At 38.7% G+C, this 24,244-nt stretch overlaps 1 protein-coding gene across 3 annotated transcripts in view; it reads left to right on the top strand.

Annotated features, from left to right (window-relative positions):
* LOC101108113 (dedicator of cytokinesis protein 11) overlaps positions 1 to 24,244 on the top strand; it is a 211,353-nt gene that overhangs the window by 165,527 nt on the left and 21,582 nt on the right. For all 3 annotated transcript variants that reach the window (XM_027963225.2, XM_027963224.2, XM_042242184.2), the window contains 5 exons: positions 1,539 to 1,721; positions 5,397 to 5,510; positions 7,758 to 7,973; positions 8,062 to 8,119; positions 17,117 to 17,223. In XM_027963225.2, coding sequence (XP_027819026.1) covers positions 1,539 to 1,721; positions 5,397 to 5,510; positions 7,758 to 7,973; positions 8,062 to 8,119; positions 17,117 to 17,223 — 678 coding nt within the window. The remainder of the gene's footprint in view (positions 1 to 1,538; positions 1,722 to 5,396; positions 5,511 to 7,757; positions 7,974 to 8,061; positions 8,120 to 17,116; positions 17,224 to 24,244) is intronic.

Raw genomic sequence — 24,244 nt, 5'->3', positions numbered from 1 at the left:
TGTCTCCCCAGTCTTGCCTTTTCCAGAATGTCATATAGTTGGAATTTGGGTTTGTCACTTCTAAAATGAGACCTGAAACATGAAAAGGGCCCAGCCACTTGAAAAGCTCAGGGAAGAACATTCTAGGGAGAAGGGATGGAGCTTGAAATTCTGGGACCTGAAAGTTCAGTTTAGCTGGAATGGAGTGAATTAGGGAGATCATCAGCATACCAGTGGCAGTTGAAGCCATGGGAGTGGTTTAAGTTCCCCTGGAAGAGTAAGAACAACAACAAAAAGTTAAGAGCAGTGTGTTGGAGAAAAGCAACATAGAACGGGTTGGAAGAGGAGTCTATGGAGGAGATGAAAGGGAGCAGTCACAGAAATAGGAAGAAAGGCAAGAAAGAAGCCAAAGGAGAAGAGAGTATCAGCATTATTATGCAATACAGAGTGGTCTAATAAGATAAGGTAGAAAGGGAGCCCGTTGGAATTGGCATTACAAGGTCATTGATAATTTTGGTCATTGCCCACTCGGAGAAGTGATAGATAGAAGACTTCCTATAGCAGATTAACTACTCTACCGCTGTGCCTTCCCTTCCTGTCTATACAGAAGTATCTTGCCCAACAAGATTTATTTAATCTGGTGAAACCATTGATGAGATTTTTTCAATGCCAGCTAGAAAACATTTATTAAATGTTCATTAATAGATGAAGATGCATAAACAGTAAGAAGCATTGTACTTAGTGTTAAGGTGATAAAAAGAAGATAGATTCCTGTAATATGGACTTAAATTCAGTATTTCTGAGAAATAATTTTGAAATAAGGCCCTAGCCTTACCTTGATTCCTATAATATGGGTTTAAATCCAATATTCCTGAGAATGATTTTGGAAGAATCTAGCTTCACACTCCTTGAAAAAATCCTTTGTGTACCCTGGAGCAGCTTAGTACTCACTTACCGAGACATGTAAGCATGGAAGTTTGCAATAAGCCTATGTTCTGTGTATAGCTTATTTTCCACAAAGCAGATTGAATGCATTCCAATACTTTTGTCACTTGCCTGTTTTGAGGATTAGATAGTCACATTTGTACTTTTTCTATGCCAACCTGTATTTTACTCAACACTGTTTATGAGTAGAGGGTGCACATGTTTCTGTTTGTGTGTGTACAATTCGTCTATACTCCATTTTGTTAAAAGATCAACTTTATTTGCTGAATAGATTCTTGATATAATTTTCCCAGCATTTGGAAGTTTATAATATAAGGAACTGTTTAAATATAAAGCAAAAGAGTAAGTAATGCAGATTGGCCTTCCCATTTTTATGGCCCAAATTGAGACCATCATCATGAAATGAGTCATGATTTCAGTCATTCATTATACATGCTGGTCTTTATGTTTTTATCTAGCTTAGGTTCTCCAGAGTGGTGCCCTAATCTTATGTTGATTGTGTATCCTCAACGCACCCAGCTTAGTTTTAGGGAGAATACTGTAGGCACTTGATAGTTGATTGATTTCTGTTTTATGGCTTTTTAGATAATTATTTATGTTTTCCTATTGTTTAGTTTCCCTCGGCTTTTTTCAAAGGAAGGGTAAACATGTGTGCTGCGTTTTGCTATGAGGTTTTAAAGTGCTGCACGTCAAAGATTAGCTCAACCAGGAATGAAGCCTCTGCACTTTTGTATCTTCTGATGAGAAACAACTTTGAGTACACCAAAAGGAAAACCTTTTTAAGGACACATCTGCAGGTCAGTGAAAACCGAAGCTTCTCTTTCTTGTGTTCAATCTTTAGCCTCTCTACATTAAGGTATAGAGCTCCCCAGGATAATACAAAGCTATTAGCCACAGGTGGCCATCTAGCACTTGAAATGTGGCTAGTCTCAATTCAGGACATACTGACCTTTTTTTTTTTTTTTAAGGACATATTGACTTTTAAACATTAAGTATAAAGAAGTAAAATATCTCAATTGTTTTATATTGACTATATGTTGAAGTGATATTTTGGATATATTGGTTTAAGTAAAATAAATCAAAATCCTCTTGTGTCCTTTTACTTTTTAATGTGGCTGCTAGACAATTTAATATTACACATATGACTCATATCCTATTTCTACTGGACAACACTGCTTGAGAACAGAGATATTAAGAGCATAGATTCCAGATTCCACAAGTATCACACACTGTGTGACCTTAGTGAGGACTTCTTTAGTCTCTCCGTACCTCAGATGCTCCATAAGTAAAATAGTGGTAAATATCCATACCTACCTCATATGGTTATGGTGAGTATTAAAGAGATGATTAAGTAACAAATGAAATACTTGTGTTTTATCATGCTCCAGCATGCCCAGTTAGTTAAAAAATGAGCGAAGTCTCAAAGTTTAGTGGAAAACATGGACTTTGGAAACATACCTACCTGGATTTAAATCATAGCTTAGCTACTTACTTAATATGTGACTCTAGGGAAGTTACTCCGGAGAAGGCAATGGCACCCCACCCAGTACTCTTGCCTGGAAAATCCCATGGATGGAGGAGCCTGGTGGGCTGCAGTCCATGGGGTTGCTAAGAGTCAGACATGACTGAGCGACTTCACTTTGACTTTTCACTTTCATGCATTGGAGAAGGAAATGGCAATCCACTCCAGTGTTCTTGCCTGGAGAATCCCAGGGACGGGGAGCCTGGTGGGCTGCCATCTATGGGGTTGCACAGAGTTGGGCACGACTGAAGCATCTTAGCAGCAGCAGCAGCAGTGGCAGGGAAGTCACTCAGTTTGTCTTAACTATTTGCCTCATCAGTAAAATGAGGCCAAGTATGTTTTAGCTTGTGGGGTTTATAATAAGGGTTAAAAATAAAATGTGTGTAGTACCAGGCACAAAATGCCTAGCTCATAATAGACACTTAGTATGTGGCAGTTGTTATTCAACATCTCCATAATTTTTTGTTTGTGTGATGAAACAGGTGTGAACTGAAACACAGTTGGGAGTTTTTGGCTCAGTTGCCCTCTTTGTAATATGGGAACTGCTTGGTCATATTTCTATCTTTACTGCCATGGTCAGTCCCATTGCATTTGTTTGTTGGAGACTGGGTTATAAATGAGGAAACAGCCATAAGTAGGTTTTTAGAAACATCATGAGAGATATGAAACTCTCATAGAAGTATATGCTTTCTGTAAAATGTTGTATCTAGTTCTTTTTAGATACTAGGTCTAACATTATATGTTAGGGTGTCTAATACTTGCTTTCATAGAGATGTCACTTGAATACCACCTTCCTCCAAAGCATTTCTGCAATTAGTGTGCTGATATTTTTGAATTTCCCTATTAGGGTCCATTCTTCTGTAAACATCAATTTATCTCAAGTCCTATATTCAAATAGAAGTGAATTAATAAATTGCAGACTCTGGTTCTAAGTGCTAAATAAACTGATTAACTTGTAGTATTATGATTATGATCTTTTAAATCCTCATAATAGCTCTATAATGTAGGTATTGTTATTATCCCTATATTGCCTTTAAGGAAAGTGAGGCATAGGGGGTTAATTCATTTTCTCAAAGCTATTCAGTTTGTAATTGATAAAGTCAAAGTTTGAATCTAGGTCAGCTGGGCTCAAGAGCCTACACCCAATTCCTACAGTATCTTGCTTATCAGGACCAGTGGTAAAGCTTCTAGCCACTAATACCTTAGCCTGAATCATATAAGCATTCATTAAAAGGAGCCTGAGAGATTTAAAAGTACCATGCATACATGGTACTTGTATGCATGGTACAAATTGAAGCTCAGTTGCTTCAGTTGTGTCTAACTCTTTGTGACCCTATGGACTGTAGATCACCAGGCTCCTCTCTTAATGGGATTCTCCAGCCAAAAATACTGGAGTGGCTTGCCATGCCTTCTTCCAGGGTATCTTCCCTACCCTGGGATCAAACCAACATCTCCTGCACTGCAGGCAGATTCTTTACTGCTGAGCCATCAGTGAGGCCTAAAAGCACCATTATATGGCATTATACTGTTATCATTATGTAGTGTATAGGCTATAAAATGTACTACTGTCTAAACTATTTAGATAGGCCCTAGTCAGAAACAAAGAAGAGAGCTGAAGCACTGGAGTTGGAAGTCCAGCACACTGAGATAGACTAGTGAAAAGAAATGAGAAACCATCAAAGAAATGTCATTTATTCCCAGCTTTGCCAAAACTACTAACTAGCAAGCATACTGAAGGTAGATACCTGTATCTACCATTGTATCAGTTCACTAATTATGAAAATGGTTTCAGGTCTAGCTGTGCTATGAGTTTGGAAGATTTTTCACATCAAACCAAGAGAAATCTCAATAAAATTTGAAACTAGGAACCTCCATTGATCTATAATTCTGGTTTTGTGCCAATACCGTACTGTCTTGATTACTATAGCTTTGTAGTATAGTCAGAAGTCAGCAAGGTTGATTCCTCTAGCTCCATTTTTCTTTCTCAAGGTTGCTTTGGCTATTTGGGGTCTTTTGTCTTATTGTAAAATTTTTTGTTCTAGTTCTGTGAAAAATGTCATTGGTAATTTGATAGGGATTGCATTGGATCTGTAGATTGCTTTGGGTAGTATGGGTATGGTCATTTTCACAATACTGATTTTTTTCCAGTCCATGAGCATGGTGTATCTCTCCATCTATTTGTGTTGTGTTTGATTTCTTTCATCAGTGTCTTATAGTTTTCTGCATGTGAGTCTTTTGTCCCTTTAGGTAGGTTTATTCCTAGGCTTTTACTCTTGTTGTTGAAGTAGTGAAGGAGTTGTTCCTTAATTTCTCTTGATTTTTCATTGTTAGTGTATAGGAATGCAAGGGATTTCTCTGTAGAAAGTTTGTTTGTATCTTGTAGCTTTACTGAAGTTGATATTTTTTAAATGATGTGACTTTGTCTTTAGCTTAAAAATTTTTTTTGTTTATTTTTGCCTGTGCTGGATTCTTCATTGCTGTGTAGCCTTTTCTCTATTTGCAATGAGTAGGGGCTGCTCTTCATTGCTGTGTGCCAGCTTCTCATTGCAGTGGCTTCTCGTGTTGCAGAGCACAGACTCTAGGACACGCAGGCTTCAGTAGCCATGGCATATGGGCTCAGTAGTTAGAGCTCACAGGCTCTAGAGTGCAGACACACTAGTTGTGGCAAAGTGCTCTGTGGCATGTGAGATCTTCCTGGACCAGGACTCGAACCCATGTCTCCAGCATTGGCAGGCAGATTCTTTACCACTCAGCCACCAGGGAAGTGCCTACCATTGCTGTTTCAATAGAAGAATTTAAACCCCTCATGTAAGAAGAAAATAGCTTTTCTTGAAACTCTAATATCTTTAAAAGAAGCATTTCATATGAATGTCTATGGGTTTGTACATTGAAGAAAACAAGCAACGTGTTCAAAAGACATTTGAAAGATGGTGTTTTCTTCTTTCCACAGATAATAATTGCTGTGAGCCAGCTGATAGCAGATGTAGCACTAAGTGGAGGATCGAGATTTCAGGAGTCTTTATTCATTATCAATAACTTTGCAAACAGTGACAGACCTATGAAGGTATGTTCTCACTTTAAGTGAAAAATTAGAACCATGTTCATTGTCAGGGGAGTTTCACTTCTTAAGGTAAACTCTGCACTGGATTCACAACATTTATATAGTATCAAGTGTATAGAATGTGAGCTTCACAAGTCAAGGCTTTGTCTCATACATCCCTGTACCTCTAGCACCTAGAACACTGCCAGGTACATAGTAAATATTCAGGATTAGTTGAATGGATGGATGAATGACTATACTGTGTTTATGATAGGATTTGAATTTTTTCTGGGGTTGAGTTTTAAACTTACTCAGCAAAGAAATGAGTTTTTTCTCAACTGTTGTTACCATTTATAAGATTGGTTAATTAAACACTGAGTTGGAAATTTCACAAAACATCACTCTCTAGAGTTGCTAATAGCTGCTGGATCCTTTGTCAGCAGATGAGAAATGACACAGAAGGGATTCATTACTATATGATATTCCAAGATGAAAGAATCATCTGTTAGCTGGGGCTTACCAGAGATACTCATTGGCAGACCCATGTCCAAGGCTATCGTTCTCAGGTAACCGTTGGCTGAGGTCAAACCCATGAAACTTGATTTGTGGTTCTGTTGTATGGAGAGTAGGTTCTGTTCTTCAGTGATGTACATGTAGAAGGGAAGAAGACTCCTTTGCCAATACAGAATGTTTCCTCCCAGAGGAATTGTCCCCATTCTTGGGAAAGGTCATCTTCCAGCATAATTTGACAATTTGTGTAAAATCTGGAAAAAAAAAAGTTTGCAGTCATAGCATACTTGATGTTTGGGACGTGTCAAATCTTTGTACCAAAACATATTCCCATAGGAATATTGTTTAGACTGAAAAAAAAACAAAAAAAAAAAAACACTGAATAGTGCCAGCCATTCTCAGGCTGGGAAAGTAGAACTTTTCAGCCAGTTCTACTGGTTCCTTAGGAAATCAGTATATGCTCCAACTAATCCCATGAGCGCAGAAATAGCTTATGTCCTTTAGCATCTTTTACTCATACCCTAAGAGTATTTTCCATTTTTTACCATCCTTAATTCCATGTTATATAAAAGTTAGACTGCCAACTTTTTCGAAGTAAATGGGGTCTGTTTTAGCCCTCCATGATAGGAAATCTTTTTCATGACTCATTTGTGAAATGACAGTTTTATTCTGGTAGGGCAGTCATTACCAATAAACTCTATTACAATAAAGGTATAGATTTCTCCCAGTAAATGAAATCTCTATCAATGTATATGAAGAGACTATATATATATATATATATATATATATATGTGTGTATATATATATATATATATATATACACACACACACACACACACACACACATATCAATAACAATTCTTAAAAGTCATCTTTAAAGAAGACTCTTTTGAAAATTATTTTCTCCACGTTTGGTGATATTCACATTGAAAAGCTCCTTAAGGCCTATACCTGTCCCTACTCCTCTTCTCAGAACCCTACATATAATTGTGATTACTCCCGTGGGGTGAATAGGAAACTCTAACTTCCTATTTTTGAAGACAAAAGCAACCCTTTAAGAGAAAGTAATGATGTATTTAACCTCTTCAGAATGTTCTGTGATTCATAAACTCTTTTTTACATAATTGGAAATTGGTTTTCACGTTAATACATATGGTAGTATGTCAATGGAAGAGTGACTAAGGTCATGAGCTCTGTAGCCTAACTGCCTGAGTGTCAGTCCTGTCTCTACCACTTACCAACTTCACGACTTTGGCCAAACTACTTAACTGCTGTGTATCTCAGTTTTCCCGTTGGTAAAATGAATTACAATAGTCTTAACTCATAATGTTGTTATAAAGTTAAAACATGTAACATGCCCAGGCCTCTGCTTGGTACATAGTGAGATATCAATTTTTAGTTATTATTGTAACTAAAATTACATAGTAAAAGCGAATATGGATTACCTTTATTGACATTGAATTGACAGCAGAGGAGGTGGGGTTCAAAACCAGGTAGTCTGGCTCCAGAGTCTGTGCTTTTATGTGTTAGGAATATACTACCATCAAACTCAGTGCTTTTGAAGCCTAAGATAGTAGAATATTGTTTAAAGAATTAATTTAAAACTCTTTAGGCATGCCCACATGCCAAGAACCAAGAACCTAATACCAAGATTTCTGACAAGGGGTAAAAGTTCTATGTTATTCCCAGGATGGGCTGCTTAGGCTTGGAGCACACGGATAACATTTAAAAACATGTCTTTTTTGTTTGTTTTGATATCAGGCAACTGCTTTTCCCTCAGAAGTCAAAGACTTGACCAAGAGAATCCGTACTGTTCTTATGGCCACAGCTCAAATGAAGGAGCATGAGAAGGACCCCGAAATGCTAATTGATCTCCAGTATAGCTTAGCCAAGTCCTACGCAAGTACCCCAGAGCTCAGGAAAACCTGGCTTGATAGCATGGCCAAGATTCATATAAAAAATGGAGATTTTTCAGAGGTGACTAGTTATGACTTTGTTCGAAACACAAGCCCTCCCAAACCCCTGGAGCACCATCTCACGGTTCCTTCTTTGTCTCCTTTTTCAGGCAGCAATGTGTTATGTCCACGTAGCAGCTTTGGTTGCAGAGTTTCTTCATCGAAAAAGTAAGATATTTCTGTTCTTCAAGTCAGCGGGAACTTCAGTTAGCCCAAGGAGCTTTATCTTTGTAGCTTGCAGCTATGAATGGCATATGATTGAGCTCTGAAAAATATGCTCCCCTTTCATCTCACTCACTGTTGAACAGAAGTTGTTCTAAAAGAAAACTGGATTGTTCATTTGCCTTCTGCTTTCATTAACAGTACAAGAATAAGTTAAATAGTACAGGGCCAGGCCTGATGCTCAATGTTTGTTTCCCAAGACTGTCTCCCTGGAAGACTGCCACAGATTAAATTCTTCTCAGGGGTTATGGGAAGCTCTGGATAACATACATAACTTATTTTCCCCCGTCTGCCCCAACTTTACCAACAACTGTCCATGAATTCTATCTGTACAGCCATTTTAGTATAACAGAATCTTGGTATTAAAAGGGAGTTGAGAGGACTTCCCTGCACTCCCAGTGCAGGGTTCATGTTCTGTCCCTGGTCAGGGAATCAGATCCTGCATGCCACAACTAAAGGTCCCACCTGCTACAACTAAGACCCAGTGCAGGCAAATAAAGAAAGAAATATATTTTAAAAAATGCTAAAAAGACAAAAAAGGGAGTTCACACATCAGCTAGATGGCCCTGTAATATGTCGTTTGTTTGTATACCCATCTCAAGAACAATTTGGCATCCATACATGGATGAAGTGCCTTTGTGGGAGCTGTGGGATCCAGCCCCACATACTAAGGGACCTGGAGGAATTTTACCTACCCATGTATCAGGTAATGGGCAGACAGACCTGTGTGCTGTCTGTGGACCTTGCAGTGGTCTATGAGCTGGCTCCAGCCCCTGTCAGCTGCAGTCTAGGATCCCCTGGGGAACACTTGTTTTGATAATCATCTACAGACTAGAAAGCCTTGGGAGAAGTCCAGAAGTCCAGTGGAGAAGTTCCAGCATGCTATTGGAGCAAAAATTATACAAGTTTGAATGCATTGAAGAGGGTCAGAGGAATAGTTTGATTTATTCATGTCACCTTTTCCACAAGGTGGCACAGCTCAGTGCCAAGAGAGACTTTCTCACCCTTGATTTCTAACGCAGGGAAAAGTGAGAGCATATGAAGGGGTGCTGTGTTTCCCAGCAGCACAGGATGCTCCCAAAGAGGCCCATTTCTCTCTTGCTCTATCCAGAGTACTGATTTGTGAGCTGAATGACAGAGGCAGGAAGAGGCTGAGGGAGCAGCAGATAGGATTCTTAGAGGGCATTACACGCAAACAGACCCTACTAACCACATCACGGACTCCATGAAAAAGCCTGCCAACACATCCCTAGAGATATTTAGCCTGTGGATCCTCCACTGGCCCACAGGCACCCCCTGTGCTCCATGTGCCTCAACCACACTCTCCTCCATCCTGTAGCTGGATCTATGTGCTTGCTGCTGAAGGCAGTGAGAGCCAGCTCTGGCAGATGGATACTGAGCATGTGCAGAAAGCCAGCCAGAGTTTGTGGGCCAGGGAGAGAACACAAGTAGCACCACCCTTGGGAAATCAAATGGGAGGCTGTTTGCACCTGACCTTGTGTGATACGTGATGGGGAAAAGACATATGTGGTTATGAATTCTGTCATATGTGGGAGCCAGAATTGCAGAGCAGGTATATGCATAGAAGGTCTACGAAAGCCTCAGAATCCCTAGCAGGACAGATGGAAAGTATTTTTCACCCTCAGTCAGTAAAATTGGTTGAAGGTAGCTGCCATTTAAAGTGTGAAGATAGCAATGCAGAATTTCAAGGAACATGAAAAATGAAGGAAATATAACACCCCCAAAGGATCACAATAATCTTATAGTAAGAAAGACATGGAGATCTGCAATTTGTCTAATAAAGAATTCAAAATAGCTTTTCTAAGGAAGCTTAATGAACTACAATAAAATAGAAAATTTAGTAAAATCAGGAAAATAATACACAGACAAAATGAGGAGTTAAACAGATGGAAATCTCATAAAAAGAGCCAAACATTTTCTGGCACTTACAAATACAATGAATGAAGTTAAAACTGAAATAGAGAATATTAAAAACAGAATGGATCAAGGAGAAGTACTAATCTGCATTAAAATACTAGACCTTTGAAATTATTGAGTCAAAGGAGAAGATAAGGATGAAGAGTGAAGAAAGCCTACATGATCTGTGGGATGCTATCAGCAGAAACCTTACAGGCTAGGAGAGGGTAGGATGATATGTTTCAAGTTCTGAAAGGGAAAAATAACTGCCAACCAAGGATACTCCATCCAGCAAATTTGTCCTTCAGAAATAGACAGATCAGTACTTTTCCAGGAAAACAAAAGCTGAGGGAGTCCATCACCACTAGACCTGTCTTCCAAGAAATGCTGAGAAAAGTTCTTCCTATTGAAGTGAAACGATGCTAATTAGTATTATGGAAACATGAAATGGATCCATATGTATGGATGAAGAAGATATGGTTCATGTAGTCAAAGGAAAGAAGGAAATCCTACTATTTGTGACAACACAGATGGATGTTGAGAGTATCATGCTAAGTGAAATAAATCTGAGAAAGAGAAAGACAAATACTGTACAGTGTTACTTATATGGGGAATCTTAAGCCAAACTTGCAGCTGCAGAAAGTAGAATGGTGGTAGCCAGAGGGATACCAAAAATAGGGTGATTTTGGTCAAAGGGTACAAATTTCCACTTACAGGATGAATATGTTCTGGATATCTAATGTATATAGTGATTATAGTGAAGAAGATTTTGTTATATACTTGAACGTTGCTAAGAAAGTAGATCTTAAATGTTTTTAGTCTGTCCAAAATGGTAATTATGTGTGGTGATGAACTCTAATGTGGTAGTCATTTCACAATATATACATGCCTCAAATCAACACATACACCTTAAATGTACACAGTGTTCAATATCAATTGTGTCTCAATAGAGCTGGGGCTGGTTGTAGGGCTGGTGGTGGGGGGCATCCACAAAAGGAGTCATGGTCTTACAGGGCTCAGGATTCAACAAGTCTAATTCAGGAATCTGCCTGAAAGCTTCTCTTTCCAAAATTAGTATTGTTGACTACTGTAACAACTAACTACTTAAAGAGTAAAACGGTTGAGTTAAGAGAACAGATACACATATATGTATGGCTGAGCCCTTTGCTGTCCACCTGAAACTGTCACAGCATTATTATAGGGCTCTATTCCAATACAAAATAAAAAGTTTTTTAAAAATTGATTGACATTGGACACTGCAAAGAAATCTCCCACTGTCGATCATAATTGCAATGAAGTTGGCCAGAAACTTCATTTGGGTTTCTTGTAACATCATATGGAAAACCCCAAAAGAATTTTTTGGCCAACTCAATATTTCCTTGAAGGCAGTCAAATGAGTAACATTACCGCAAAATGAAACCATCTTGTGGGAGTCACATCACTCTGGTTTTGGCTATGAGAACACAACCATGTTTTATGTTTTAATTAGAGAATTTCTATAGTTAACCAGGTATTTTTCTTCACAAACAAAATGGCATAACTAAAATGATTCATTTTACTTGCATATTAAATTAACCACCTTCTGTTTGATACTGAATTTCTTTTCAACAATCATATGTTTGAAATTGACATGCTCTAGTGTTTTCTTTTTACTACATATGTGCTTTTAAAGTGGAGAACAAGATTAAGTATCAACAGAAGGCCTTGTTTGAGGCTTCTTTTCCCTACATCACTGGTATGCCTGTGAAATTGCCATAAAAACAAATACTGAAATTGCACACCTGCAGTTAAAAATAAACTAACAACTATGAAACCCCTAAACACAACTAATTAAGGTTTTAGGTATGGCTTTCACATATATACCCCTGGAGAAGAAAATGGCAACCCACTCCAGTATTCTTGACTGGAGAATCCCATGGATGGAGGAGCCTGGTAGGCTACAGACCACTGGGTCACAAAGAGTCGGACACGACTGAGCGACTTCACTTTCACTTTCACATATATAAGGTTAATATTATCTCATCTTTTCAATTAGTAGAAATTTGAAATAAGAGTTTTATGTCTACTAAGTAGAAACCTACACCCATTAGATACTGAAAATAGTGAACTATATTAAAGTATTTCCTTAGAATATTTTCAGAGGGGCAACGACCTTAAAACTAAGCAAAAATCAAGAATTATTTCTCTGTATTATCAGTTCTTAAGCTTTAGAATTATAACTCTAGGATTGGAGAAAATAGGAACTGAAGTATATAAATTTGCTGTGAATTTTTTTGGACATTAGCTTGAGGCAGCCAGCCTGAACAGCAAACAGTGTGACATGTTTCAAGAAGTGGAAACAGTGCTTTTAACCGATCATTTAAATACTGATTTTACAAAACCTTCAAGGGTTGTTGTTTTTTTGTTGTTGTTTCTGAATTTATCCTTCGTAGAAATCAAAGAGCCCTTCTCTGCATAGGAAAAAAGGATGTTTTGCATTTTAACAAAAGTAATGTTAAATTTAGGAGAAGTTTACATATTTATTTATAGGTACCATCTATTTTTAAGCCTGGAAAATTCTACTCACTTAAACTAAAAAATCTTATTCTGAAATTGTGGCAGTAGTAAAATCCTAGGGTTTCCCTCCCTTCACTTCCTTCATTTGAATGATCCGAAACACCTAATTTTGTAAATTTTGTAATTAAAGTATCATAGTCATGCCAAGGTAAACCACTAGTGTTAAAACACAAGTTAAAATCTTAATCTGTTAACCTGTCTTCCAGTCTGAGAAATCCATCACCTAGGTAAGACCTGGATATTCACAGAGTAAATAAAAGTACATTTGAGTGCAGGATTGAAAGAAAAATTTCCATTTACACTTAAGACAGACTTATTTATCAAACATGATAGAGCAATTGTAGAAACCTTTGATTTCTATCAAATATCCTTTTATGATTAAGACAAAATCTCTGACATATCAATTGCCAAAATTTTTCAGTTTTCTCGAAGTTCTATGCCATTTCTGTTTAAGTCATCATAAAGCTTTATTTTCATCAAGATGGAACGAAACGCTACAGCTGGCGCATTGGAGACAGATGTTCTCCTGTTTAGAGTTTTTAAGGAAAAAACTAGTTTGTGCCATTGGGTGGTGGGCTGAGTGAGCCAAGACCTGGTCCCCGGGCATCCCGAGGGGACTGCAGAGCAGGGCCATTTCTGGATCCTGCTTCTCAGGCTTCAGGCGCTGAACTGAAAGGCAAGGTGGGGAGAGAGGCGCAGTGCTCCCTGCCTCACCCCCACCCGCAGACTTCTTTCAGCCAGAGCTCTGGCTCTTTGTACCAGAGATCTCAGGGATCGCATTTTCTTCCCTTTTCCTAAGTTACCTCTAAGCGGTGATAGGAGGTGTTAGTTACTCCCAGTCCCCAAAATACATGATCAAAAAACGGATCTAAATTTCCTTACTTCTACTTTGTCTGCAAACCTCAACATGTTCGAGGTGTCATTCTCTGGAGACTAGACTCCTGTACCTCTTCCTCTTGTCTTCCTGAGACAGTGCACAGCTGTTTCCCCCAGGGTAGACAAGAATCAAGTGTGATTCTTCCACCACCACAGAGCCTCTGAGATTCAGCAAAGCTTCAGGCCTGAAGAGCTCCTCCATCACCCCAGGAAAAGGAATCTCCTTTCCCATAGAGTCTGTTCTTGTCATGCCTTATAGGGTAATGTTGGTCCCTTTCCCAAGTCTCTACACCCGGGATCTGACAGCTTGTTCTGCGTAGCTTTTCCTTTCCTCAGTTCCTTCCCAGTTACAGCCTTTCCCCTTTAGCCCTCCACCTGAGGTTCTTATGTGCTAATCCTCTTCTAACTAGCAGTCTTATTTTAGCAAGGGTAGCTTTCCCACCCTCCAAACTCTCCTCCACTTTGTTCACGGGACCATTCGTGCTCAAGGTAGTGGTCTAGTTGGACAGTTTGCATCTTGCTTGCCCTAGGATAACATCAGGAAAACAGAAGCCACAGCTCTGAAGGGCAGAATCAGGAATCCAGGTCACATTCCAGAAAGAGTTAAAGCAGACTCTTCAAGACCATGTGACATAATGCTCCATAGGGCTACAGAAGAGCCCTCACACATTTACACTGGCCTAGATTTAGTAACTTGTTTCATCTGAAACAAGACTAAAGGGAATCAAAGTTTTCCCCAAGCATTTTGAAGACCCACAAAAAAGAGTCCTCTTATCATTGGATAGTTTGGTGGGGTTGATAACTTAAACAAGGACATATATATTTATATATATGCATATGTGTGTGTTTGTGTATATATATGTGCTTGTCTAATTGAAGATGCATCATCAGGCATAGGAATCAAGACAATGCATTTAGCAAGAAGAGTGGGCTCTGAAGCTGAAAAAATCCTTAAGAATAGTCTTTACACCAAATGATGTAGACCAGAGAGTCCAAAAGTAGCTCTCAACCTGTTTGTTTCTGACAGGAACCATAATTTACCCTCCCTCTACTTGAGATACACATCGAAAGACCCTTTCCTGAGATGCTTTGGCCCCTTTTTATCCTCTCCTGAATCCCGGCCTTTTCTAGAAACCCTGGATGTGGGAATCATTTAAAATAATAATATCCTCAGAGTAGACAGAATTTTTCCCCCAGTCATGGATGTAGCTGCCTGAGCCCTTCAGGCGGTTGACTCTTTTCCTTGTTAAGGACTACATTCTTTACCTGTTCTCAAGTTCTGGGGGCCTCTTCCTTAACTGCCTAACTAACCCTTCACTTTATGAATCAAGTGGGATGTTTTCTCCTAAATTTCAAAAAGTTCTCGCAATGCACTGCTACTGAACGAGTGTCCCATAGACCAAGCCATGATACATGACCCTTTTTCCATCAGAATGCTGAAGAATCTCAGTATGAGGTTTGGCTTTCTTAAAGCTTCCTTCTTCCTTCTCCATCCTCTAACACCAGGAAGCTTACCAAATATTTAGTCGTGAGAACATCATCATTTCTAAGCATCACTATTAGATTGTAGAACAGTAGATGGCAAAAGCTGTTCCCTTTATGACCAGTGATTTTCTGCTGACTAGCAGATTCTGTTATAAGGAGACTGAATTTTTCTTTAAAGTGACAACCCACTTATATAGGGGTAAATGCAACCACAGCAAGATTGTTTGGACATGTTCCTAAGTGCAAAATCTGTAGGGCAACCATGTGGCCTTCTATCCCCAGACTCTTGTTTCATGGTAACAGTTCGGTCCACAATCCTACAGCAATAGTTTTCAGCTGGGGCTCACCACTTAACCTCCCAGTTGACCCAACAGCAGTCACTATACCAACTGCTAGCAATTATTTAATTTTATCTTCAGAAACCTAGTTTACTTATTGGTAGCTTTGGTAAATCAAATTTATTAAACGGTTGTTGTATGTTAGGTACCACTATAAACACTTTACATTTCACTGAATTCTTATAAGTAGTTGTCATCTGTTTTACAGATACAGTCCTAGAGAGAAAAACATGTCTAAAATCACACAGTTAATGATAAAACTGGGTCTGTCTAAGTTCAAAACCTCTAGTTCTTCCAGTGCCCCATCCTGTTTCTCTGAGGATCCCTTATCCCTGGCATCTATTTTATTTCCTGTCTCTCTTTACAAGTCCTAGGGCACTTTTCCAATTCTCCAGTAAAACAAGGAACTAGAGATGATTATAAAAGCTCATTCAATGTTTACCTGAAAAGTACATGCCCTCTTTGTTTAGGTGACAGAAGATAAACATACACAGGATCAAAGTGTTAATAATTTTTAGATCATATTCAGTTCAGTTCAGTTGCCCAGTCGTGTCCAACTCTTTGCGACCCCATGAACTGCAACCTGCCAGGTTTCCCTGTCCATCACCAACTCCCGGAGTTTACCCAAACTCATGTCCATTGAGTTGGTGATGCCATCTAACCATCTCATCCTCTGTTGTCCCCTTCTCCTGCCTTCAATCATTTGCAAGATCAGGGTCTTTTCAAATGAGTCAGCTCTTCGCATCAGGTTGCCAGAGTACTGGAGTTTCAGCTTCAACATCAGTCCTTCCAATGAACACCCAGGACTGATCTCCTTTATGATGGACTGGATGGATCTACTTGCAGTCCAGGGGACTCTCAAGAGTCTTCTCTAACATCACAGTCCAAAAGCATCAATTCTTCTGTGCTCAGCTTTCCTTATAGTCCAACTCTCACATCCAAACATGACTACTGGACAAAACATAGCATTGACTAGATGGACCTTTGTTGATAAAGTAATGTCTCTGCTTTTCAATATTTTGTCTAGGTTGGTCATAACTCTGCTTCCAATGAGTAAGTGTCCTTTAATTTCATGGCTGCAATCACCATCTGTAGTGATTTTGGAGCCCCCCAAAATAAAGTCAGCCACTATTTCCCCATCTATTTGCCATGAAATGATGGGACCAGATGCCATCCCAGCAATCTTGCTTCCAGCTTGTGCTTCCTCCAGCCCAGCGTTTCTCATGATGTACTCTGCATATAAGTTAACTCAGTAGGGTGACAATATACAGCCTTGACCTACTCCTTTTCCTATTTGGAACCAGTCTATTGTTCCATGTCCGGTTCTAAATGTTACCTCCTCATCTATGTACAGGTTTCTCAAGAGGCAGGTCAGGTGTTCTGGTATTCCCATCTCTTTCAGAATTTTCCACAGTTTATTGTGATCCACGCGGTCAAAGGCTTTGGCATAGTCAATAAATAGATCATATCAGGAAACTTTTACTATATCAAGCATTGCAGATGAGGGATAGTCAAGAGAATGAAACTTATTTGTAAGTACCTTGAGCTCATCATTTGGGGAAAAGACTGGTTGGATATATAGTAGATAGAGTTGGTAAAAAAAAGTTTTTTTTTTTTTTTTGGTAACAAACAGAAAATTGCACTTATGACTTCGTTCCTTCCCAAAAGTATGTGTTTATTTTTTAAGGATAGGTAATCCATGTAAGTCTGTCTTTCATTTACAAAACACATTTAAAAAGTAAATTTACTTCACTGCTTTTTATTTACACAGAATTATTCCCTAATGGATGTTCAGCCTTCAAGAAAATTACTCCCAACATAGATGAAGAAGGAGCAATGAAGGAGGATGCTGGAATGATGGATGTCCATTATAGTGAAGTAAGACTCCAGGGCCTCCATTGTCAGTTAGATAAATGTAACTTCTTCAAATATATTTACATTAAGAAATTATTACAGCTAACTCAGTTTGAAAGGTAACTAAGGGTTGATGGGACTTCCTTGGTGGCTCACATGGTAAAGTGTCTGTCTACAATGTGGGAGACCAGGGTTCGATCCCTGAGTTGGGAAGATCCCCTGGAGAAGGAAATGGCAATTCACTCCAGTACTATTGCCTGGAAAATCCCATGGACAGAGGAGCCTGGAGGGCTACAGTCCATGGGATCGCAAACCATCGGACACGACTGAGCGACTTTGCCAAACTTTGCCAAGGGTTGATGAACTATAACGATTAAAACCACCCAGGGATCAGATGTCCGTTTTTGGATTGTGGAGCCCTATCTCTGCAACGGTTCTTTCTGTCTGGTTTTAGAAATGTACCATGTATCATCATCCAATCACCTTCCCAGTAACCAGATCACAGGTACCATACTTTGAAGACACCTCCATAAAAAATAGAGTTAACAGTGTAACAGCTGAAGAGAGGAGGCTTCCAGGTGTTTTAAAGATGGAAAATTTCTGCTCTGAGCTTCATATGGATAGTAAACACCTGAAGTTGTCACTTGCTCAATAAGGCTTTGGACTTGGTGATAGAAGAGGTATAAAATAATTAGATATGGCTGATCCCTGACCTCCAGAGTCTACCTAAAGAGACAACCCCCCTACATAAAATGGAGAAAAGCAAGACAGTGCCATTTGAATAATACAGACAATATGCAGAGTCAAAGGTGAGAGATAGCTTTGGGCTGAGGATAGTTAGGACTAGAGAGAGGTTTAAAGAATGAGGATACCCTGAAGTCGTTTTCAGCAGCAGCGGAGAATAGCTGGGATAAAAGGGAAGAGGTGGGAAAGGGTAAGGCGTATTTTAGGGGGCAGAGTAAATGGATCATTTTGGCTAAGCCATTGGGTTCTCATAGGAAAGAGCAGTAGTGGAGGTCTGAATTGGAGAAACTTTGTCTGGACTTTATTGATTAGAATGTTGAATTGCTGTCAAAGGTTTTTGAGCAGAATAATAACAAGATGAAATGAAGCAGGAAGATAGGTTAAATTGGTGGTAATGTGGGAAATGTATTGGAGGTCGATGGATGGCGGCTGGGGGCAGAGGCTGGAATGTGGCCTGCCCTAAGTGTCCAAATGTGAAGCAGCCAGGCCTAAACCGAGCTTGTGACAGGTTCAGGGACCACTGAGGAAAAGAGGAAGACTTGCTGGCTATATAGGAGAAGAGTCAAAAGTAGCACTGAGATTTCAGGTTTGGATATTTATAGAGAAATGATGGATGGATGATTTTACAGGGAAGGTGTTGAATTCCATGTTTTGATGAGTGTTGAATTTGAAGTATCAGTAGAAGGTTATTGAAATGGAAACAACATCAGGTCATTAGACATTAAGAACTGAATCTAAAGAGAGAGATCAGGGTTGCGGAGCTACATCTGGAAGTCATAGCTGTGTGAGAAGCAAAGCACACTAATAGGAGATAATATAGCAAGTGAAGACCAGAGAACCAAGAACTGAATCACAGTGATGTTCACATTTAAGGAATGTGAAGACCAAGCAAAGAAACAACAAAAGGAGGGCAACTGAAGTGCTTGCAGGCCCATAGAAATGAATTTTTTTAAGGTAGTATTAAGAAACATAAACAGCAGCAGCTTAAAGTAATAGAGACACACTTTGTACTCTATGAACTGTATTTTTTAAATATAAGCACTTTCAAGCTAGCTCTGGTTCATTTCGCTAAAATGATCTATGCCTAGATGCTTTACCTCCTACCCCTTTTTTTTTCTGCCTACTACTTCTCTATGACTCTCTCCTCAGCAGTATAACTAGAGGCACGGATGTAGAGAGCGGACTTGTGGACACAGTCGGGGGAAAGAGAGGGTGGGATGAATTGAGAGAGTAGCATTAAAACATATACCTGACCATATGTAAAACAGATAGCTAGTGGGAAGTTGCTGTATACACAGGGAGCTCAACCCGGTGCTCCGTGATGACCTAGAGGGCTAGGAGCTGGGGGTGGGAGGCAGGCTCAAGAGAGAGGGTACACACACACACACACACACACACACACACACACACACACACACACTTAATGACTGACTCATGTTGTGTGGCAGAAATGAATACAACATTGTAAAGCAATTATCCTCCAATTAAAAAGAAAAAAGATTCATAACAGTAGGAGCCCGTCTAGCCTCAAAAATGCTGGAGTGGGTTGCCATTTCCTTCTCCAGGGCCTCTTCCCGACCCAGGGATCAAACCTGGGTCGCCTGCATTGCAGGTATATTCTTCATTGTCTGCACTACCCGAGAATCCCCAAATGATTGTATGAAATCAATAGATATTTCTTAAGTGAAAAAATAATAAAATAAAGATAAAAATACTATCCTGGTCACTTCACAATAAACATGAAGGTTCTTTATAAGTCATTAAGTGCTACATAAATGTCAGGCTTTATCACTGACCAACTGGATAGTAAACTTGGCTTTTACTCCCATAACTTAGAAGAGTTGATGTTTAAACCGTGTTTGCTGGATTAATTAATCATAACAGAGAATCAGATCCTTGAATTTTAATCCCAGTTCATTGCTTGACTGTGAAGCCTGGAGTAAATGAATTCATTTTTGGGGTTTTAGTTAGATGATTTTCATGTAAGATGTCCAGTTTGTGTGGGCTTAGAGCAGGAAGATTCCAGGGAGTTCATGGGAGATAAATGGATTAGCACAACTGCAGTTATGTCCTTTTTTTCCAAACAGCAGCTTCAGCTTAGTCATAGAAGTGGCCTTAAGCCTGACCCTTTTTTGTACTCCAAGGAAAAGTAATAATATGTCTTATTAGTCAAGAGCTATAATCAGTTTCCTATGTAAAGACATTTGTTGGAACTCTTTTGTGTTCTACAGTAGTAATTTATATGTGCTTTTCATTTCAGGTATACAGATAGAATCATATTCTCCATAGTGCCATTTTATGTTTCGGTTTATATAATAGGGCTTCTTCCTCGTGCCCTAGCCAATGGAAAATAACTGCCACTGATTTACAAGTTTCATTGAAATGAAAGATACAAACTATTGTTCATTTAGTGGCTTCTTTAAGTAGGTGAATTAAGCCATTAATAATTTAGTTTGTTTTTATGACTGCATTTCTGACTTTTGAGTTGAAATAGTTTTAAAGATAAATTAGTATACAGTAAAATGCACACATATTAGGTGGACAACTTGATGAATTTTGACAGTTGTCTACACCCATATAACGCCATGGTAACACATTATCACGAGAAACCAAAAAGTAGAACATGTGCATTAGCCCAGAAAGTTCCATTGCGCCCATTTCCTGTCAGTCTGCCCGGCCCCAATATCTGATATAGATTACTTTAAACAGTATTTGGTGTCATAAAAATGAAATCATTCAGTATCTACCTTTTGTATCTGCCTCTTTTGGTTGGCAGAAATTTTTTGAGATACATCCATGTTGTGGAGTAAATCATAAGTTCTTCTTCCTGGCTAAATATTCTATTCTCTCGATATAACATTTTAAAACCCATTCTCCTGTGGAAGGATTTTGGATTGCTTCCAGTTTGGGACTGTTATGAATAAGGCTGCTTTAAACATTCTCATCTGTGACCCTTTATGGGCATATGCTTTAATTTTTCTTGAGTAAATACCCTGCTGGTTCCTCAGGAAGTTTTCTATGTAACTTTATATGAAATTGTCAGTTTTTAAAAGAGGTTGGGCCACTTTATATACCAACAGTGGATGACAGTTCCAGCTGCTTCACTTCCTCACCACCATTAGCTGTTGCTAATCTTTTCATATTTTTGCCATCCTAGTAGACAGGAAGTGGTATCTCACTGTGTTTTCATTGTATTTCTCTAATGCCTAATGGTGTTGAGCATTTTTCACGCGGTCTTTGTCTTTCATTTATCTTTTGTGGAATGTTTGTTCAATTCTTTTGCCCATTTTAAAAATTGTATTATTTTTGTTGTTGTTGATTTTTGGGAGTTATTTCTATATTCTGGATATAAGCCCATCGTCAGATATATGTGCTGCAGATTATTTACCAGTGTTGGATTCGTTTATGTATTTTCTTCACTAAGTCTTTTATTGAGCGAAAAGTTTTGGTTTTGATAAAGTCCAATTGACTCTTTTTTAATGGTTTATTTGTGTGGATGGGGGTGTGGGTGTGGGTGGGTGTGTGGGTGTGTGTATGTTTGGTCTGAGAAATCCTTCCTTACCTCGAGACTGTGAAGATGTTGCCTGATATGTTCTGCTATGAACTTTGTTCCTGAGTTTTATGCTTGGGTCTATAGTCTCTTTAGAATTCATTTTTGAGCGTATAATGAGATAGAAGTAAAGATTCATTTTTTGTAGACAGGTATTTTACATAGGCCACACCATTTGGGGAGAAATAAATCTTCTTTCACCCCTGCTGAATTGCTTTGGCACCTTAGTTAAATTTCAGTTCTTTATATGTTTGTGATCTATTTCTAGACTCTGCTTTGTGCCACTGATCTATTTGACCATGTTGATACCAATATCACACTGTCTTGATTGCTGCAAGTTTGTCAGTTATGGAATAATATAGTGTTAGTCCTTCAACTTTGTTCTTTTTCAAAGTCACTTTGGCTATTCTGTATCCTTTGATTTCCATATAGAATTTCAGATCATCTTTTCTCTTTCCTCAAAATAGCCTGCTGGAAGCTTTGTCAAGATTTTGTTACATTTATATATCACCTTGTGGAGAATGGATAGCTTGAACAATACTGAGTCTTTCAATCAAGTCTTGTTTAGGTTTTTAATTTCACCCAGCAATATTTTGAGCTTTTTCAGAGTAGAAGTCCTTTTCTGGATATTTTGTTAGATAATGGATGTTCTGATGCTACTGGAAATAGTATTGTTTGGGTTTTTAATCTTATTTTTCAATGTGTTGTTGCTAGTATCCATAAATACAGTGATTCTGTATGGTGATCTTATGATCTGCAACCTTGCTAAATCCTCTTACTTGTTTTAGTAGTTTGTATATTCCTTAGGATTTTCTACATACACCATCATGTCATCTGCACAGAAAGATAGTTTCACATTTCCTGATCTCTTTCCCTTCTCTCTTTCTTTCTCTCTTGCCTTCTTACACTGGCTAGCACCTTCAGCACAATGTGAATAGAAATGATAAGAGAAGACAGTTTGACTTGTTCCCAAATTGAGGAGAAGAGTGTTCAGGCTGAAGGTTTTAAATAAATGTTCTTTATCAGATTGAGAACAATCTCTTCGATTCCCTGTCCTGGGTGGATTCTTTTTTAACATTGCGAAGGGATTTTAAATTTTTTTCAAATTCTTTTTCTGCATCTATTGCTAGACATCACGTTTTTTCTCTTTTATTATGTTTACATGGCTTTTCCGTTTACATTGGATTTTTTTTCCTTATTGTAAACCAACTTTACATTCCTGGGACAAACATTACTAGTTTTTAACAGATTTTTTTTTATTTCTCCTAAGTTCTTCCTTTCTACTGTTATTAGAAAATTTAACTATTAAATGTTAATATACAGATTATTCAAGTAGCAACATTTAATGAACATCTATTTACTACTACCCTGCTAGTGACTGAAGAAAACAATATAATAAATATATTTTCCCTACACTTAGAGTCACAGCATACTTGTAAAGTCAGATACTTATATAACAGGCAAGTACAGTGATAAATATCCACCCAATGTAGTATCATAGTAAGAAAAATAGGCCTCTTGTGTCGCTACTCTGTGTTAATCAGGAGAAGGATCCTGGAAGAGGTGAAATCTGACTTTTCTTACAGCGTTAACTAAGTGAAAGGGATTAAAGGACACGAGGGTACAGAGTGGACAAAGGCACAAAGTTAAGACAACACCATGGTGCTTCCGAGAAACTAATAATAGTTCATCACTGCTGGAGCATAAAGTACAAAGCTAGCTTGTGAAGTGATGATTTCATAAAATATCAGCCAGGTCGCTGCAAACCTTATGTGCCAAATGAAGGAATTTGTCCTTAGTTCTGCAAATGATGGGGAGCCATGAGATTCTAAGGGAAGAGGGATGTAATCTGGTTTGTATTTTAATCAAAACCCTCTGGCAGATTTGTGGAGGATAGATTTGAAAATGCCAAGGCTGGAGGCAGGAAGATCTGTTAGAAAACAATAATGATGTCCTGAATCTTAGCAATGAGAGTAGAAATGGAGAGGAAGGGTCAGATTTGAGAAATATTTAGGAAGTAAAAGTGGCAGAACTTGGCGATGAACTGATTAGAAGATGAGTCAAGATTGAGGGTGTATTAGTTTCCTAGAGTTGCCATAACAACGTACACAAACTGGGTGATTTAAGACAAGAGAACTTTATTGTCTCACAGTTCTAGAGTCTAGAGGTTGGAAATTAAGGTGTCAGCAGGGCCCTGTTCCCTCTGAGACTCTGGGTAGCAGCCTTCCTTGCCTCTTCCTAGCTCTGATGGTGGCTGTTGGTCTTGGATTTCCTTGGCTCATAGAGACATTACTCCAGTCACTGCCTCTGTAGTCACATGGTGCTCTCCCTGTTTGTCTCTGTCCTTTTGGAGTAAGGCTCACCCAGGAAATTACTCCTGTAAGTAAGTCACTCCAGTGTGATGTCACCTTCACTCATCATTATCTCCAGTGACCCTATTTCCAAATAAGGTTACATTCGGAGGCAGTGGGAGTTAGGGCTTCAGCATATCTTTGTGAGAGACACAGTTCAACCTATAACAAAGAGTAAAGTCAAAATTGCTTTTAATTTTGTAGCTCAGAGTCTATACGAATATGACCCACTGGCTAGGTGGGAAACACAAGGAAAAGAGCTTGTTTAGAAAGAAGATAAATTCAGAATTGACTAGAGGACATACGTTAAGAGCCATTGTAGCAGTCCGTTTTATAGGACTGAAATTCATCTCTTTAAGATAGAAACAAACTCTTAAGACATATGGAAAGCATGAATAAT

Source organism: Ovis aries, chromosome X, assembly GCF_016772045.2.
Source record: "Ovis aries strain OAR_USU_Benz2616 breed Rambouillet chromosome X, ARS-UI_Ramb_v3.0, whole genome shotgun sequence".
Classification (NCBI taxonomy): domain Eukaryota; kingdom Metazoa; phylum Chordata; class Mammalia; order Artiodactyla; family Bovidae; genus Ovis; species Ovis aries.
This window is presented reverse-complemented; position numbering and strand designations above follow the sequence as displayed.